Raw genomic sequence first — 20,381 nt, 5'->3', positions numbered from 1 at the left:
AGGGTAATAGTTGTTTATTATTGTCGATAAAATACCGTATTTACTACAGTAAAATCAGGGATATGAAAAATGTATTAGTTATTATATTAATGTGTATAATGTGTATCTTTAAAATTTACATAAAAGCCATGTAGACTTTTATGTAGACTTCATGTTAATTCTGAAAAACAAACATTTATAAAGACTAGTTGGTATGTATAAAAGTTGGTCATAAATAATTATTGTTCGTTGCAGTGCAGACCTTGTCTAATGTTCATGACGTAATTTCTTAATGAAATTCAATTTTTCATATACGCATCTTAAGGTGAGAGAGGATTTGTAAGCACGCTAAAAGAAGAAAAAACGGCGCGTGGCAGAAAAGTGCCGACAGAAGTGAATACTTCTTATAGCCCGTTATTACTATAAATAGATATGTGAGTTAATTACATTTTAGGTCCGATATTTAGTGAATTGTGAATATTTTTTAAGACTAACAGTGATCTTTTGTGATCTACTGTGATCTTTTCTTGAACTTACACAAATGCCAACAACTACCAACTATTTAAATAAATTCGATATAGTCGGTTCGCTAAGCTCAGACACAACTGGCTAGTGATTTCTGTAAGTAATTTTGCCAATTTCGTAAAATTGGCAAAAAAAAATAATTTCTAAATAGTTAATAATTACTAAAAAGTTAGTAATTTTGCCAATTTTGACAAAATTGGCCAAAAACAAAAAAATTACCTAGATACTAAAATCACTAGCCAGTTGTGTCTGAGTTTAGCGAACCGACTATAACTTTAAATCAACATAAAATGGTTTTCTAAATCCTAGGTATTAGCACAAGAGGAGTTATTATCGATTTTATGTGTAATGTGGTTTGCATACTACCCTCATTGACAACATACTTGACTACATTTTCATAACTATAACATCAAGTTTAGTTTTACTTTAATTGATTTTTTATCACAGTGAAGGGATTGACGTTACTGTTCTTAATTTAAAAAGCTTTACACCAGATTCTACATAACTAACAGGTAAACTTTTCAACTTCCTGTGGAACTGTCATTTCTGCCATGTCATCGTTCGGGATTTCCGTTATCATTGCCACTTGCCATCATCTAAGTTAACATGTGAACAAGTCAATTTTGGGCAAATGGCGCCTGAAGCATAATACATGGGATATTTTGTACATCCATGTTCAAGTTCACATATTTTATCTATGTTTCCATGTCGGATCAATTTTAAAGGGTTTTTACCCATATAATTTTGCATTTTGGTGGTTAGCATGTTAGAATCACCTGAGTATAACCTATAACTTTTTAAAACCGTAGTCAAAATATAAAAACTTTGCATTCTCTTATCAGGTTATACGCATTTTAGGTAAGCACTGATGATGATCGGTCATCCGATCGAAACCTAGTTCTGTGATGAAGCCCTTTTTAGGGATATAGGGTTTTTAGGGATATAGGATTTAGGGACAAATATACCTTTTATAAAGCATTTTAGTCGTTTTTATTATTATTTAATTGAGTTGATTCTGCATATTTAGCAATTATAATTACATATTGGTATTTTATCAAATTTTTGTAAGGAAATTTATAAATTGGTAGTAATTTACTCTTGTGTAATTCTGTATAATTCCTGGTTTCAATAAATGCATCTGTTGGTGGAGGTGAATGTTTTATTCTATAATGTTTTAGTTAAGTTTCCCATGTTTAATAAAGCCAGATTTGTTAAAAGGTCTGACTCAGTGTTTCTTAGCTTTATGAATTTTTTACTGAAGACGAAAGTTTTTGAGTATGTTTTATAATTTATTTATGATTTTCCCCCTAGACATTTAAAACGCTGAGTTGTTATACAAATAAAAAACTTCCACACGCCTGTTCCAATAACAATTCTATCCTTCTTAAAAGTATGTATGTATTGATAATTTTAACAACAATCAGTAAAGGACCTGAGAAGTCAGATCAACAAAGCATCTGCATTGTCAGGATGTCTGCGGGAGCAAGTCTGGTTAAATCCTTATATGCGCACAGTAAAATTAGAATCTACAACACTTGCATACGACCGATCATGATCATGACATATTATTATAGTACAGAAGTGCGCGAAGACACCAACAAAACGAAACAGCTGCTAAAGGTCGCCGAAATGAAAACCCTAAGAACAATAGTGGGGAAAACAAGAAGAGACAAGGTGAGAAATACAAACATTAGGGAGCAATGCAAAATTCAAGATATTGTAAGATGTGGAAGGCAGCGCAAGAGGATGTGGTACAACCATGTACGCGAATGAATGATAAAAAACTCCCAAAAATTGCCCTAGGAAACAACACGCCCGGTTCAAGACCCCCTGGAAGACCACCTAAAAGATGGAGGGATAGTTGGCAATACCCGTGTTGAGCTGGCCCCCCCCCACTTGCAAAAATTAAAAAACAAATAGCCCTGATTTATGAGCTCTCATATTCCGCAAACTAAAAATTTTGAGCTCGTTCCACTGAGCAGGAATTTAATACCCTAGTGGGGGGGGGGGCTGAGTCAGCCCCCCCACTACTTAAAAATAGGAATATTGAATCGGTTTTTGCGGCAGAATTACGAGCTATTTATGAGCTCTTGAAATTATATACTTTCAATTTTTGAGCTCATCCCCTTCACCCCCAAACAACCCTTTAATTGATTTAACTTAAGAGAAAGATGCTGAGAAAACTTAAAATATATCGTATTGCGGATATAATTCATATAGCTTATATACTCTAAGAATAAACTATTAAATCAAGAGCATTTCGATTATTGAGCTACAACCCCTTCGCAAGAAAACCACCCTATCTTCCCGGCTTAAGAGAAAGTTGTACTTAAAATGCATTAAACTAATTATTTGGCGACTACATATCATTTAATAATTTATAACCTTTCAAATTACGCGCATTTAGATCAGTAAATTGCAATTTATTTTGTATAGTGCAGTCACTGAAGGTAAAAATTAACGATTACCTTCAATTTCGGTGAACCTTCATCGATTTTCACGAAAATTGGTCAGTAGTTAGAGGATACGTCAAGAAACAAAGGTGACATGGTACCACCTTGCGCCTTTACCCTGAGGGTGGATACCGCCCCTTCTCGGGGGTGAAAATTATTTTATAAAAAATAAATGCACAAATCAATAAAAGAACAAATTAAAAGCAAAATTTATTATATAAAGTTAATAAAATAAGTCAATACTTTTTAAGTTATTATAGATCAAAGATTTTAATTATTTGTGAAAAAAATGCATGTTTTGAAGAGGTTTTTGTAAATCACTGAAAAACTTTAAGTTTTTACAAAAAAGGTAATAGTAGTTTAATTCGTATAGCTTATATTCTAAGAATAAACTCTTAAATCACGCGTCTTTCGATTATAGAGCTACAACCCCTTCGCAAGAAAACGACCCCATATTCCCGGCTTAAGAGAGAGTTGTTCTTAAAATAATTTAAATTAATTATTTGGCGACTACATATCATTTAATAATTTATGAGCTTGCAAAATATACGCATCTCAATTATTGAATTGCCATTTTCTTTCTATAGTGCAGTCACTGAAGGTAAAAATCAACTATTACCTTCGATTTCGGTAAATCACCATTTATTTTCACGAATTGACAATAACAACTTGGGGTTTTAGCCTGGGGTATATGTAAAATTACTTTATTAAAAATAACCCCACAAATCGAGAGAGGGACAAATTGTAAGCAAAATTTGTTATATAATGTGATTAAAATAAATCAATACTTTTTGAGTTATTAAAGATAAAATATTTTAATTTTTGGAAAGAAAATGCATGCTTTAGAGCGATTTTTCATAAATGACTCAAAAACTGTAAGTTTTTACAAAAAAGTTTTCATCACTAAAATTGAAGCTAATAAAAAATATAATAAATTGCTTACTTGAAAAACCCCTTAATGTTAATTTAAAGTAAGTTATTGGTAATTAAATGTATATTTTTTCCGCGACTGTTCAAATCTAAGGGTTCAAGCTTAAATAACGGGAAAGAGATGCATTTTATAACACTTAGGTACTAAATACTTGTCAAAGTACTTAGAAATACCTATGAAAAATAAGATCCAGAAAAAGTTGATAGTATCAAAATCCGCTCACCAATTTTCGTGAAAATGAATGGAGATTTACCGAAATCGAAGGTCATAGTTGATTTTTACCTTCAGTGACTGCACTATAGGAAGAAAATGGCAATTCAATAATTGAGATGCGTATATTTTGCGAGCTCATAAATTATTAAACAATATATAGTCGACAAATAATTAATTTAAATTATTTTAAGTACAACCCTCTCTTAAGCCGGGAATATGGGATGGTTTTCTTGCTAAGGGGTTGTAGTTCAATAATCGAAAGGCGCGTGATTTTAGAGTTTATTCTTAGAATATAAGCTATACGAATTAAACTACTATTAACTTTTTTGTAAAAACTTATAGTTTTTCAGTGATTTACAAAAAACCTCTTCAAAACATGCATTTTTTTCACAAATAATTAAAATCTTTGATCTTTAATAACTTAAAAAGTATTTACTTATTTTATTAACTTTATATAATAAATTTTGCTTTTAATTTGTTCTTTTATTGATTTGTGCAGTTATTTTTTATAAAATAATTTTCACCCCCGAGAAGGGGCGGTATCCACCCTCAGGGTAAAGGCGCAAGGTGGTACCATGTCACCTTTGTTTCTTGACGTATCCTCTAACCACTGACCAATTTTCGTGAAAATCGATGAAGGTTCACCGAAATTGAAGGTAATCGTTTATTTTTACCTTCAGTGACTGCACTATACAAAATAAATTGCAATTTACTGATCTAAATGCGCGTAATTTGGAAGCTTATAAATTATTAAATGATATGTAGTCGCCAAATAATTAGTTTAACGCATTTTAAGTACAACTTTCTCTTAAGCCGGGAAGATAGGGTGGTTTTCTGGCGAAGGGGTTGTAGCTCAATAATCGAAATGCTCTTGATTTAATAGTTTATTCTTAGAGTATATAAGCTATAGGAATTATATTCGCAATACGATATATTTTAAGTTTTCTCAGCATCTTTCTCTTAAGTTAAATCAATTAAAGGGTTGTTTGGGGGTGAAGGGGATGAGCTCAAAAATCGAAACTATATAATTTCAAGAGCTCATAAATAGCTCGTAATTCTGCCGCAAAAACCGATTCAATATTCCTATTTTTAAGTAGTGGGGGGGGCTAACTCAGCCCCCCCCCCACTAGGGTATTAAATTCCTGCTCAGTGGAACGAGCTCAAAATTTTTAGTTTGCGGAATATGAGAGCTCATAAATAGCTCATAAATCAGGGCTATTTGTTTTTTAATTTTTGCAAGTGGGGGGGGGGCAGCTCAACACGGGTGTTGGCAATCTACCTCCCAGGAAATTAACCAGAGGCAGCTTCAGAATTAAACAGATCGAAAGAACTCCAAGAAGTAAAAGAAGAAGACATTTGAAACGCTGAGTTGTTATACAAATAAAAAATTTCCACACGACTCTTACAATAACAAGTCTATCCTACTTATGAGTATGTATTGATAATTTTAAGAACAATCATGATTCAAATTGTCAATACTAAATAATACAGTATTACAGTTCTTATACATAATAATAAAATACTTCTAAAAGAGAGTAAATATTTAGTTTATGTGGAAATTTCAACACTATTTTGCGTCTCACTCAAAACGAAAATATCGTCACAACTTTAATATCAAATTTTTTTGTCGTAGATAGCGATTCTCCGGAAGCACTTAAAAATAATAATTAAAACAAATATTGCTCATTTAATTAATGTTTACCATGAATTTTTAATTTGTTTGAGAATCTGAGAATTATATATCAAAGAGAGAGACTCAGAGGTGTTTCTAATATTTTTTTTTTTCAGAAATTGAGAGACTCAATACAAGGCATGTCAAAAGAAGGAATTTTTAAATTTAATTTTCTGTTTTAATACTCTGAAAGAGTTTAAAAGTGTCAGCACCAAAGGCAAGTAATTAATTAGACAAATTTATAAATAATTGTTAATGTACTATTTGCTGCTGATGATTTAATGATTTTTGTTGTTAAAGGTAAAATAATATAACTCTTTAACCCATTAATTACCAAGGTGTGAAAAAAACAAAAAAAATGAGGATTTTTTTAAATACCTGTTATTATCATAATGTAATTAAAATAATTAAGTATTTTCGATGGGAAATAAGCCACAATTTTACCAAAAAAATGAATTTATTATTTTAATAATATTTTATTATTTTAATAAATTTATAATTTATTATTTTAATAAATTAATTTTTTTTGGTAAAATTGTGGCATATTTCCTATTGAAAATACTTAATTATAAAAATGCCACAAGGAAATAGCTTCAGAACAGTAATTAAAATAAACAAACAAGGAAAAAATTTAAGCATATGTTTTTTTTTTGCAAAAAACTGGGTGTTGCGTAGACGCATCACCGGCCAATGCCGTGTTCTACGTGTGGTATTTCTGACAGCAGCCAATATGAAGGTAGACGTCACGGTTCTTAGACATTACTACGGTTGCCTAAATCGACTAACCAATGAAAATTAAGGGTGAGATTACGTCACGTCACGAGAGTTTACTGTCATTTGAATCGTAATATGATTTTTTTCGAATCCTGAGAAAACCAAGTATTTTAGAAAAATTTAAAAGCAGGATGCAAGATTACATTATTACCGAGGGCGGAAAGCCCCTTAGAATAAACAAGCAGATTCTATTGAATGAAATATTTGAAATTAAATATCACACTTCTCTTTTATTTTCAGCCCTGTAACTTATTAAAATAAACATTATAGAAGTTTTCAGGGTCTTTCAGCCCTCGGTAATAATGTATTCTTTCATTCTGTGTTTAAATTTTTCAAAAATATTTATTAGTTTTCTCAGGATTCGAAAAAAATGAATACAATTAAAACACATTGAGAATTTTGACATGCATCAAAATTTTGCATTAACTCAATGTAAAATTCTGAACTGTTGAATTCCAGCTTCCCTAATAATTATTTTACATCAAAAGACATTAGAAACTATTTGTAGAGGATTGAAATCTGTATTGGAAATAACTGTTAAAATTGGTCTACGTAATTAAACATATTCCAAAATTTTGTAAAAATGTAATACATTTTAGTTTTCAGCCCAAACTTAGGCCACACACAATGCAATAATGTTCACATTTTTGAACTGTCAATATTTTTATTTTATCATCTATTGTTTAAAAACAATACAGTTGATAAGATCCCCTCAGTTGCGGAGAGAGGATTAATAATAAAGATTTTTTATTCAGTCAATGGTGTGAGCACTGTCAGTTAAATAGTAACGTGTGGCCTTACTTTTACACGCATACCTATTGTGGCAAATGTATCATATTTTTCAAAATTTTGGAATGCATTTAAATCGTAGAACAATTTTAACTTTTGATTTTAATACAGATTTTAATTCTCTACAAGTATTCTCTCATGACTTTTGATGTAAAATAATTAGGGAAGCAGGAATTCAACAAATTAGAATTTTACATTGAGTTTCCTATGGCCCTTTTTACGATTCACCACCCGGTATAAGATAAAATGTGTACTATTTGTCTTATTATTTCATAATAACACAAATAATACACATATATACACAATAACACACATTCAATAATCGAAAATCATTTAAAAATATGGGATTGTAAACTCTTGTGACGTAAAGTCAAAAATATAAGTCTCCCCACCACCGTCGGACAAGACAACCGTAATAAAGTCTAATAACCGTGGGTAGACGTCACGGTTATTAGACTTTATTACGGTTGTCTTGTCCGACGGTGGTGGGGAGACCTATATTTTTGACTTTACGTCACAAGAGTTTACATTCCCATATTTTTAAATTATTTTCGATCATTGAATATTGAATGTGTGTTATTGTGTATATATGTGTATTATTTGTGTTATTATGAAATAATAAGACAAATAGTACACATTTTATCTTATACCGAGTGGCGAATCGTAAAAAGGGCCATAGGAAACTCAATGTAAAGTTCTGAATTGTTGAATTCCTGCTTCCCTAATTATTCTACATCAAAAGTCATGAGAGAATACTTGTAGAGAATTAAAATCTGTATTAAAATCAAAAGTTAAAATTGTTCTACGATTTAAATGCATTCCAAAATTTTGAAAAATATGATACATTTGCCACAATAGGTATGCGTGTAAAAGTAAGGCCACACGTTACTATTTAACTGACAGTGCTCACATCATTGACTGAATAAAAAAAATCTTTATTATTAATCCTTTCTCCGCAACTGAGGGTATCTTATCAACTGTATTGTTTTTAAACAATAGATGATAAAATAAAAATATTGACAGTTCAAAAATGTGAACATTATTGCATTGTGTGTGGCCTAAGTTTGGGCTGAAAACTAAAATGTATTACATTTTTACAAAATTTTGGAATATGTTTAATTAATTACGTAGACCAATTTTAACAGTTATTTCCAATACAGATTTCAATCCTCTTCAAATAGTTTCTAATGTCTTTTGATGTAAAATAATTATTAGGGAAGTAGTCCTGTCGCCAGGGGGGGGGGGGTACAACGGTCTTCTTAATTCAGATGGACTTACCCAAGTTTTTTTATGTATTTTGACCCGTAGAACACGAATTTTTTGGGTAACAGTTGATCCGGATGTCGATAAGATTGTTATAAACAAAGAAGTTGAGGAATTACATAACAGCGATTTCTCGCAAAACAAAACATTTTTTTGTATTTTTTGGGTCATTCTAACCAAAAAATGTTCCTAAAGTTTTTTCGTAGGATGCATAGTTTTCGAGATAAACCCGGTTGAACTTTCAAAAAATTGAAAAATTGCAATTTTTGAACCCGAAGAACGTTTGAATAAAAAATAAAATAGCAATTCTGCTTACCGCCTTTAAAAGTTTAAGTCAAATTATATCTGTTTTGAATATTTGTATTGCTACAAATTTATTTTTTGATTGTTAAAAAAAGCTATAAACACATACTGTTTCCCGTGCCTAATACATGCGTTTTATTGCATGCTACTTAGAAATAGCCCCGCTTGCACCTTTACCTGCTCTACGTACTCGTTCGATTTTAAATGAGAAATCATTGAAACATCACTCAAGCACTAGGTGTTTATAGCTTTGTTTTAACAATAAAATAATACATTTTTGCCAATACAAATAATTAAAACCGATATAATTTGACTTGAACTTTCAAATGCGGTAAGCAGAATTGCTATTTTATTTTTTAATCAAAAGTTTTTCGGGTTCAAAAATTCCAATTTTTCGATTTTTTGAAAGTTCAACCTCGTTTATCTCGAAAACTATGCATCCTACGAAAAAATTTGTAGGAACATTTTTTGGTTAAAATGGCCCAAAAAATACAAAAAAATGTTTTGTTTTGCGAGAAATCGCTGTTATGTGATTCCTCAACTTCTTGGTTTATAACAATCTTATCGACATCCGGATCAACTGTTACCCAAAAAATTCGTGTTCTACAGGTCAAAATACATAAAAAAAACTTGGGTAAGTCCATCTGAATACAGGAGGCCGTTGTACCCCCCCTGGCGACAGGACTAAAGCTGGAATTCAACAGTTCAGAATTTTACATTGAGTTAATGCAAAACTTTGACGCATGTGAAAATTCTCAACGTGTTTTAATTGTATTCATTTTTTTCGAATCCTGAGAAAAATAATAAATATTTTTGAAAAATTTAAACTCAGAATGAAAGACTACATTATTACCGGGGGCTGAAAGTCCCTGAAAACTTCTATAATGTTTATTTTAATAAGTTACAGGGCTGAAAATAAAAGAGAAATGTGATATTTAATTTCAAATATTTCATTCAATGGAATCTGCTTGTTTATTCTAAGGGGCTTTCCGCCCTCGGTAATAATGTAATCTTGCATCCTTGCGTTTAAATTTTTCTAAAATACTTGGTTTTCTCAGGATTCGAAAAAATCATATTACGATTCAAATGACAGTAAACTCTCGTGACGTAATCTCACCCTTAATGTTCATTGGTTAGTCGATTTAGGCAACCGTAGTAATGTCTAAGAACCGTGGGTAGACGTTACATTTTTTGCATGTATAAATTGTCTGACTGTGACAAATTTGACATCTTCTTCGTACTTCTGTCTTCTGCGACATGTGAGTAGGTACTATTCTGGCATTCTTGGAATTCACGTGGTGGATTTGGTGATGGATTTGCTATTTTTTTCTTTGTGAAATTTCCATTTTTATAAGCAGCAGGACTGACTGGCAACTTTACTCATCCCTTCTCATATTTGAGGTAGATACACCAATCAGAAACGCACAGCAAATATTTCAATTATGGCGGTAAATATCAACCAGAACATAACAGATTTGCAGGTCTAGCCTTAAAAATTAATCTAGCTTTAAACAATGGCAGGACTAACAAATTAGATAATATAATTATTAAACAAAGTCAGGATATAAATACTTAGGGTTAAAAAATACATTGGATGGAAAAGATCAAAACGCCATCCAAAACAAAATAACCAGAGGAAAAACACCAGAAACACAAAGATCACTTCATGATAAAATATAATCGAAGAAAAACAACTGCTGTAATCTGTAATACAGGCACAAGAGAAAATGGCAATAGAAAGATTACGTCACAATATTTGGAAGTGGGGACCACCTGTTAGAAGAGTAGGGTAGACCCAGAAGATCCTGTAATGTAGAGATCGCAGATGCAAAGCAGAAAGATGAGGGGGGATGCATAATGTAAATAAGAATGTATGGTATTATCATTGAGCCTCTTACAAGCCTGTGACATAACATGTCAAAGATATAAATTTTTATAACCTAAAAAGTCAGCCCTTTTTCAGACTGTTTTTTAATAACATATTTAATACAATTTTGAAATTATTTTAAATATCCTTTAAAAAATGAAGCCTCAAAGTTGTTTAAGTAATCGATCTCCGGGAAAAACAAATTGAATAACTTAGAAACTATTTGGTCGATCTTGCTGAGAATTAGTTATTACCATTTATAAATGACTGCAAAAATAAGAGGTTTTTTGTCAATTGTTTATGTATTTTAACTTGGAAAATCTCAAAATTAAAGCACTTTTATTATCTACAACTTTTATTTGAACCATTTTTCTCCAAAATGTACAGGAAACGTTTTATAGGCAAGAAATGTTCTCACTTTTGATGATTGTTAAAAGAAAGAATAAAGTAAAGATAGACACGCCTTGTACCGAACCGTTGAAGCAAAGACCTTCCGCGAAAGTGACGTCACAATACGGCAAGAACTCGTTTGCATTCTTAGCAAAGCACTAATAAAATTACCCAATTTTAGATTAATTTTAGTATAACTTCAATATTTTGTAAAAAATATGGAAAAAAATCATTTAGCAAAGTAATTAATAAATATTTTTGACTTACAGTAATTTTGTAAAAATAAATGTTTTATTTGAAAGTATATCGTTGGTATATCTCTTCTTGTTTTATAATCAAAAATAAATTTAAAGGAGAGTAATTTTCTTTTGGGTGTAAGTTTCACGCTACGTGAAAAAATAAGGAAATCTATTAATTAATGACCACAAAACAAAATAGCTTTTGTTAACTTACTTCTAACTCTTATTACATTATTTAGTTTTTCACCTTCGTGGTACAATCTGATGTAGCAATAATGCAAACAAATTATCTTTATTCGATTAAACAAATGGTTTGTTTCAAAATCATGATCAAACGTATGTTCTTTGTATTCGTTAAACACAGAACCATGCACGTTTAAGATCAATTTTGTCATTAATTTAGAATCGTTCATTTTTTTTTAATTGTACCTACATAATTCTAAGTTCGCTTTCAGCAATTTTGCAAATATGAACGACGTCTTGAGAAGGTTGAATTAAAAATTTTTTGATATGCTATAATTTTTGTGTCTTATGAATGGACATTGTAAATTATCACATTCAATTGCACACAAACATATGTCACAATCTAATGTTTTCTTAACTTTCTTTACTACAAACCCATCGATATAGTCAACAACATCACAAACATAAGATATAAGATGACTGTTTTTGAAAAACTTAAATTATTTACAGTATAATCATGGTTACTAGTTATTATTTCCCTATTATTTTCATCAGTTATAAAGTTGTCAATGAGTTTATGATCCACAGTTTTCATTTTCACAGTTAGTCCTGTCGCCAGGGGGGGTACAACGGCCTCGTTAATTCAGATGGACTTACTCAAGTTTTTTTTATGTATTTTGACCCGTAGAACACGAATTTTTTGGGTAACAGTTGATCCGGATGTCGATAAGATTGTTATAGACCAAGAACTTGAGGAATCAAATAACAGCGATTTTTGGCAAAACAAAACAATATTTTGTATTTTTTGGGCCATTTTAAGTAAAAAATATTTCTACAAGTTTTTTCGTAGGATGCACAGTTTTCGAGATAAACGCGGTTGAACTTTAAAAAAATCGAAAAATTGCAATTTTTGAACCCGAATAACTTTTGATTAAAAAATAAAATAGCAAGTCTGCTTACCGTATTTGAAAGTTTAAGTCAAATTATATCGGTTTTGATTATTTGCATTGGTAAAAATTTATTTTTTTATTGTTTAACAAAGCTATAAACACGTAGGGTTTCCCGTGCTTTTACATTCGTTTTAACGCATGTAACGTAGAAATAGTCTTGATTGCACTAGTACCTATTCTACCTACTCGTTCGATTTTAAATGATAAATCATAGAAACATCACTCACGCACTAGTTGTTTGTAGCTTTGTTTAACAATAACACAATAAATTTTTAGCAATGCAAATAATCAAAACCGACATAATTTGACTTGAACTTTCAAAGGCGCTAAGCAGAATTGCTATTTTATTTTTTAATCAAAAGTTATTCGGGTTTAAAAATTGCAGTTTTTCGATTTTTTGAAAGTTCAACCGCGTTTATCTCGAAAACTGTGCATCCTACTAAAAAACTTGTAGAAATATTTTTTGCTTAAAATGACCCAAAAAATACAAAATATTGTTTTGTTTTGCCAAAAATCGCTGTTATTTGATTCCTCAAGTTCTTGGTCTATAACAATCTTATCGACATCCGGATCAACTGTTACCCAAAAAATTCGTGTTCTACGGGTCAAAATACATAAAAAAAACTTGGGTAAGTCCATCTGAATTAACGAGGCCGTTGTACCCCCCCTGGCGACAGGACTAAGTATTTGTTGTGCTTATTGCTAAAATTGTGCAAGGTGCCTGTTCTATACAATTAGCCTGGGTAGATCTTGTAACACTTGTGTACATTAGGAGTCTTTTATATGCATCTTTAAATTGTTTTGCCGTTGGGTTGTTGTTGTAACCTCCTTGACTCCTATAATAGAACTAAAGAAAACTTCTAAGTGATCCTGAGAAAGTTTATAGGCCGAAAGATACTTCAGACCTCCATCCATATTATCCTTCACGTAATTTTTCCAAATTCGCATTAGTGACTTTAAATTAATGATCATACCAACAAAACCAGTTTTTCTTTGGCTTAGATGCAGTGGTTCACCATTGTTGGAATATTTGAGTGAATTAATATACTTTATAAATTCTTCAATTTTTGGAAAAGTCGCTTGTTTATTATGCTGCTGTAAACTGGATTTTGGGTGTTTTTCCCTTTTTTTGTCGCTGCGTACAATTAAATGCTCTGCAAGATAACATAATTAAACAATTAGTGTATTGGAAAAATTTTAAATTGGAACACTTTAAAAAGTTTACAACGCCTATAAACACTTCTAATATCTAACGTTTTCTGCCGTAAACTGACGTCACGCACAGCTGTGTGAATCGTTTTATGTTGGCTTCACTCTTCGAGACGAGAGAATAGCATTACGGCGTGTCTATCAGTTTTTATGGTCTAAGGTAAAGTCAGCTATGTCAGCAGAGTAATAAGGATTTTCTCGGGACTCTCAAAGAAACAGGTATATATAGCTGACTACTTTTTTAGTTATTGTAGACCTATAGGAAGAAAACCTACCTGTTTCCTGCCTAGAGTTCGCGTCCGTTTTTTAATTATTAACAATTTAGTACAGAAATCGCGATATTTTCGATTTTTTGCACTCCATTCAAAAGCTAAATAGTTGACATAAAATTACAAAATTCAGTTTTTTAGAACATTGAAAAACCTTCAAATTGCCGATTTTTGAAAGTTAAAAAGTTAATTTGTTGCTACGCAAACTGCAAAATAAGTGAAAATCGTTATTTGTTAATGACTTTTACTAAAACTACCTTAGAACTTTAGTGTTTCACCCAAAGTTGGGTATTGGGGTACTTAACAAACCCTCAAAATTTGAGACCGATCCATTAATTAGATTAAGAGTTATTCTAATTGATTATCCCCAGAGACCTTTATTTTTCAATAAGATAAGACAGAAAATAATAAAGTTATGGCAATTCTGAGTATGCCAAATGAAAGTAGAAGAGTGATAGTATCAAAATGTATTAAAAAAAGGTAAAAAAATAATTAATATAGTCAAAAATTTAGAATAACTTTAAAAATGTTGTCCGTAGAAACAATATTTTTATATGTTCGAAATAGTTATTTTCTACGAGAGTGCAAAAATGTCTACTTTCGCGCACGCATTTTAGTTTAGAAAGTTTCACTTTTCCGCACGCGTGTTACTTTTCCGCACGCGGTTTTTACTTTTCCGCACGCGTGTTAATTTAGATATGTTAATATGGCCTTAAAGTAATTATAATACATGCAATAAACTAATATTTTGATATTATTTACTAATTTATTTCAAATATGTCTTATTGTGTTCCTGTTTTAATGAAATTAACGCGACAATTCGATGAAATAAAATTATTTTGACATAATATTCGAAAGTCAAATCGGTAGACAATAGCAGTCGTTTTGAATCATCGTCATGGAAACCAAGATCGTCGTCGATTTAGGCCCTAAAAGACTAAAGGACATCGCACACATCTTATGGAAAATATAATGTCACTCAAATTCAATAAAATTTATACGATTAGATTCGTTTTAATATAACGATAAATTCTTATCATTGCGCCAACTCTTCTTCTTCTTCAGGTGCCATCTCCGCTACGGAGGTTGGCAATCATCATAGCTATTTTAATTTAATCGCCAACTCTTAATTATGATTAATTACGGCGCAAATTGCAATTAAAGTTTATCGAAATCACATTTTAGGAGTCCATAAAATGTTAGTTTACAATCATTATTGCTCTGAGTGCTATTCATAACAGCTTAAATCCCGCTGGGCCTAAGCGGATTAGTGAAACTAATCCGCTGATTTATGGAGTACCAAAAATCTGGGTATTTTAAAATATTTTTTCTCTCTCTAACTTATGTACCTACCCATTTGATTTCAGATTTATTTATATCAATTTCTGCTCTTATTTTTGAAAATAGAGAGTTGGCGCAATGATAAGATTTGATCGTTAATTTAAAACGAATCTATTCGTATAAATTTTATTGAATTTGAGTGACATTATATTTTCCATAAGATGTGTGCGATGTCCTTTAATAATTTTTTTCTGCACTGGTGTTGTTTTATCTTATTCAACTTGTATTTCAATGCTTGTAAATGTATATATCGATAATAAAAAAATTATTTGTTTCTGTTTTTAATGTAATTGAATGTACATTAGGTTTACCTATTTAAAAAACAGACTTGTATAAATGAAGTCATTGAACTCCTCCAAAAAAAATTTCAATAGATAACAGAAGCATAGTCAATAGACAATCAATACATCTTTAAATGAAAACAATTTTAAAAATACTGACCATGCCCAATAATCCTCCCATTCAGACTTCCTAGACGCATTACTATTGACACTGTTGATAGAAGTAACGCTATTGCTATTCAGTCTATTCAAGGAAAAATCACTGTCTTTCCTCAAAATCACATTAAACTCCTCTTCCAGCTGATCGAGCTGCTGATAGAGCTCGGATTCCATAATATCCATTGTTCTCGAACCAAGTCACTTATCTATCGCGCTCACCAAAACAACGACACAAACAGACTATTAAAAATGTATTAAAACAATGCTAATGCTCGGATACAGTAATTCGACCAGGAAACTACGCGAGTGATGATAACCAAACCACTCGGCTAGCGATAGCGATAACAAAATTCGTGGTGGTTGACGAGCTGGCTACATTCGCGAAGAATATAAACACGTCTGCCGTGCTAGGCTAGGAAACAAATGCATCTAGCAGCCGCGATTGAAAATATATGTCACAAGTCACAAGAAAAGTGGATTCGCTCATCAAGAGACGGTGGCCACACTGCCATTGAAACTTGAAACTCAATCGATATGGAATGGGGGAAAGACGTTCTTCGCGCGGTGTTATCAGAGATACATGCTGCGTTGTTATGACGTTGAGGTGAAAAGTGTGTACAGGGATGTTTTAAAGATTTAAGTAGCATGAGGGGAGTTTTCTTGCGTTCGCTTCAAGTAAGAGAATGGAAGTAAAAAAAAAAATAAAATTGGGTTCGGTTCGGGAAACGGAAGTAAAAATATATTGTTTAATAACAAACCTAATAATTTTTAGCCCAATAAAATAAAATAAAATCAAAATGTAATTCCGTACAGGTTGGAATAATTTTTTTATCAAATTTTAGGTCCAAACAAAAGATATTTTCAGGAAAGTATATGATTCATAGGAGGGGATCATTGTTTAAATAATTAAAAATGGGTAATTTTTGCACAAAATTTACTTTTTTAACTGCTGCGGTAATTCATGTTTTTATTAAGGTTTTTACAATTTTTTTCTACAAAGCTGAAGAAACAATCTTTTATATAAGACTTACTGAATTAAATTTGACCCTTAATTTATTTAAATAATTGTAAATCAAATTTTCAAAAAAATATTATTTGCATTATAAATAAACACTACAAAACATTTTGTTTTGCAGAAAAAGTTGCGCTATGGTACCAGTATAAACCGAAAAAAAATTGGTTAATAAATATTAAGTAGTTTATGAGATATTTAATTTGTTTATAAAAAATTTACATTTTTACAATTGCAAAAACGCGGGTGTTGCCGATGGAGTATACACGTTTTTAAGGCCTTATTTTTTTTGTTTTTATTTATATTTTTGACAGATGTATTGACAAATCAAAATTTCAATTAAACACCCCTCCAAAATGGTGTTTGAAAATTGGTGTAATTTGTTTAAAACTTGTTTTGTTAATAACATCGCAATGATTAAAAATTTTGAATATATTTTTCGATATTCGTGTTCCTGGTAGTTTTTGACACACTTACAAAAGAAAAAAATTCTAGATCCATTTTTTGCGGAGATAGCTTTTCCAAGTTTAAAAATTAATGTTTTGTTTATGTATCAATATTAACATTTTAAAGTGCGTGAGTACATCTATCAACCCTACTACTCAACAATGTCTTTTATACATAGTGTTAAAGTTTAAGAGTATTTTAAAAAATAATGATTTTCGTAGCGACCTTAAATGAAAACTTTTTGCATGAAGAGTGGTGCAGTTGTACTTTGCAATATCTTCTTTAATCTTCTTCTTCTTCTTCTTCTTCAGCCTGTGTTCGTCCACTGCTGGACATAGGCCTCTTCCATTTGCTTCCATCGATTTCTACTCTTGGCAATTCTCATCCACTGCTTGCCCGCGACTTGTTTGATATCATCTGCCCACCTCTTCTGCGGCCTGCCTACTAATCGCCTGTTCTCTCTTGGTCTCCAGTTTGTTAGTCTCTGTGTCCATTTTTCGGGGATTATCTCGGGCAACATGTCCGACCCATTGCCACTTGAGCCTTGCTATACGTTCTGCGACATCAGTAATCTTTGTTCTTTCACGAATGTCCCTATCAGTAATCCCTAGCATGGCCCTCTCCATCGCTCTTTGAGTTGTACTGAGCTGCTCTAAGGTTTTCTTTGTAAAGGCCATGGTCTCCAGTCCATATGTAGTTACAGGCAAGATACATTTGTCATAAACTCTTCGTTTTAGACACATTGGTATATCTCTATTCTTCAAGATAAAGCTTAACTTGCCGAAAGCTACCCAAGACAATTGTATGCGTCTTTTTATTTCGGCTATTTGGTTTTCTTTGCCGATTTTAATGGTATGTCCAAGATATATATAGTGGTCTACATTTTCAAGACTGACGTTGTCAATAACAAGATTAGTTTGTACATTACTCATTATTTTTGTTTTCTGAAGATTCATTTTGAGACCTATTTTATTTGACTGCTGGTTTAGTTCCTTCATCATTTGCTCCAGTTCCTTGATATATGTACTGAATAATACTATGTCGTCCGCAAACCTCAAATGACTCAAATATACACCATCAATGTTTAGACCTTTTTCCTCCCAGTCGAGCTGTTTGAATACATTTTCCAATGCTCAGGTAAAAAGTTTTGGTGAAATAGTATCACCTTGTCTAATACCTTTACCAAGGCGTATTTTTTCGGTTTTTTGGTCTTCATTGATTTTGATGTGGAATGTGGCCTGTTCATAAATGTTTTTAATGAGTGTAGTGTACCGTGTGTCTATTCGAGCATCCCTGAGGGCTGACAAAAAGGACCAGGTTTCAATACTATCGAAAGCCATATCGAAAGTCAATAAATGCCATATGTAAGGGTACATTATATTCTGTGGTTTTTTCTACCAGTGTTCTGACGGTTTGTAAGTGATCGTTAGTATCAAACCCTTTTCGAAATCCCGCCTGTTCAACCAGTTGATATAAATCAAGTTTTTGTGTTATGCGGTTGGTTATTATTCTTGTTAGCAATTTGTATAAATGTGACAACAAACTTATAGGCCTGTAGTTTTCAATATTAGTATTGTCTCCTTTCTTGTGTAAAAGTATTATTTCGGCGTTTTCCCACAGATTGGGTATTCTTCTTTAATAATGGACCAATTTCAATGTTTTTTGAGTTTAGGGTAGCATATAAAGTAATAACGTCTAAATGACACTTCTTACAATAAATATTCGTCAATTTGTTATACGCTGTGAGCTCGTACGTAGAGGGGATATTTACAAATTCGCGAGCGCCAGTAGTGGCAAGTCTGTAAACGTTTACCGGAAATTTGACATAAATGTCAAAGTGATTAATTTAAAATTAAAATTAAAAACATTAATTATAAAAAATATTAGTTGGTCAAAGCTGTGGTATATATTTTTACCTTAAATATACTTACGTTTTAAATACTGAATTTAACTTTTTTTAATGTTCCGTAATATGTAATTATAAATTATTCTATAAATCTTAGCGCCATCTACACGATAATTGTGAAAGTATCCGAAGTAAGAAATTCACATTTTATCAATAGAACGTCAAAATGATTAGCAAAATCTTAAAAAAATCGATTACAATTTAATTACTTTTTTGCATTGTAAATATTAAGCGATAAAAATTAAATAATAAATTTAAAAATTACCGGTGAAAGTTGAATTAGTAATCCGCCAGGAGCGACACCAGCGAAGCTCAGAGCGTATAAACAATTTTTTTCCCTACGTGTCACAAATAAAAATTGACAAAAAAATTTGTTTATTAAAAAATTAACAAGATAATACTGAATAAGCATTAAAAATTTGTTAGACTTTTTTCTTTGTACCATATTAAAATATAAATATATGTTGTATTTTACATTTAATTTTACAATCTTTATAACAGGTAGTACACTAAAAATTGTGTATATATTTGTTCTACATAACAGGTTTATAATAGAGGTTGTCCTCCATTTTTTTATATATTTTCTTTTGTATTCACATTAACTTTGTGAGATTTTGCCAATGATTTGTACAAAGAAAAAAGTTTTTATGTTTCTTTAACAAAATTTTACTATTTTGTTAGATTTTTAAAATAAAAATTACTGTTTTAATACTGTTTTGTGGTTATCTTTGTTGCCAACTTTTATTTATCACAATATTAAATTAATGAATATTTAGTGCAAAAAGGGTCATGCAGATGTTATTATTTTTATATGCTACCCAAATTAAAAAAAAACATTGAAATTGGTCCATTATTAACGGAGATATCGCAAACTACTCCTAATTTTCAGGCAAAAAGTTTTCATTTAAGGTGCTATGAAAATCATTATTTTTCAAAATATTCTAGAATTTTTATTATGTGTATAAATGGCATTGTTAAGTAGTATGGTTAATAGATGTACTTACGCACTTTTAAATGTTAATATTGATAAATAAACAAATTATGAATTTTTAAACTTGGAAAAGCTATCTCGGCAAAAAAGTTCTAGAAAAATTTTTTTCTTTTGTTAATATGTCAAAAACCAACAGAAACACGAATATCGAAAAATAATTTAAACATTTTTAATCCCGGCGCGGCGATGTTATTAAAAAAACAAATTTTAAACAAATTACACCAATTTTCAAACG

General features: G+C 31.1%; 1 protein-coding gene across 3 annotated transcripts in view; it reads right to left on the bottom strand.

The window, feature by feature from the left end:
* Window positions 1–16,208, bottom strand: part of LOC126892898 (protein enabled) — a 186,823-nt gene extending 170,615 nt beyond the window's left edge. For 2 of the 3 annotated variants that reach the window (XR_007701040.1, XM_050662730.1), the window contains exon 1: window positions 15,792–16,207. Coding sequence is in view for 2 of the 3 variants with exons in the window: in XM_050662730.1 (XP_050518687.1) it covers window positions 15,792–15,973 (182 nt within the window). In the remaining variant the exon portion in view is untranslated. Of the gene's footprint in view, window positions 1–15,791 lie in introns of all 3 variants that reach the window. The other variant, XM_050662731.1, reaches the window with a different exon arrangement.
* Window positions 16,209–20,381: the final 4,173 nt, after the last annotated feature.

The sequence above is a fragment of the Diabrotica virgifera genome, chromosome 9 (assembly GCF_917563875.1).
Source record: "Diabrotica virgifera virgifera chromosome 9, PGI_DIABVI_V3a".
NCBI classification, from domain to species: Eukaryota; Metazoa; Arthropoda; class Insecta; order Coleoptera; family Chrysomelidae; genus Diabrotica; species Diabrotica virgifera.
This window is presented reverse-complemented; position numbering and strand designations above follow the sequence as displayed.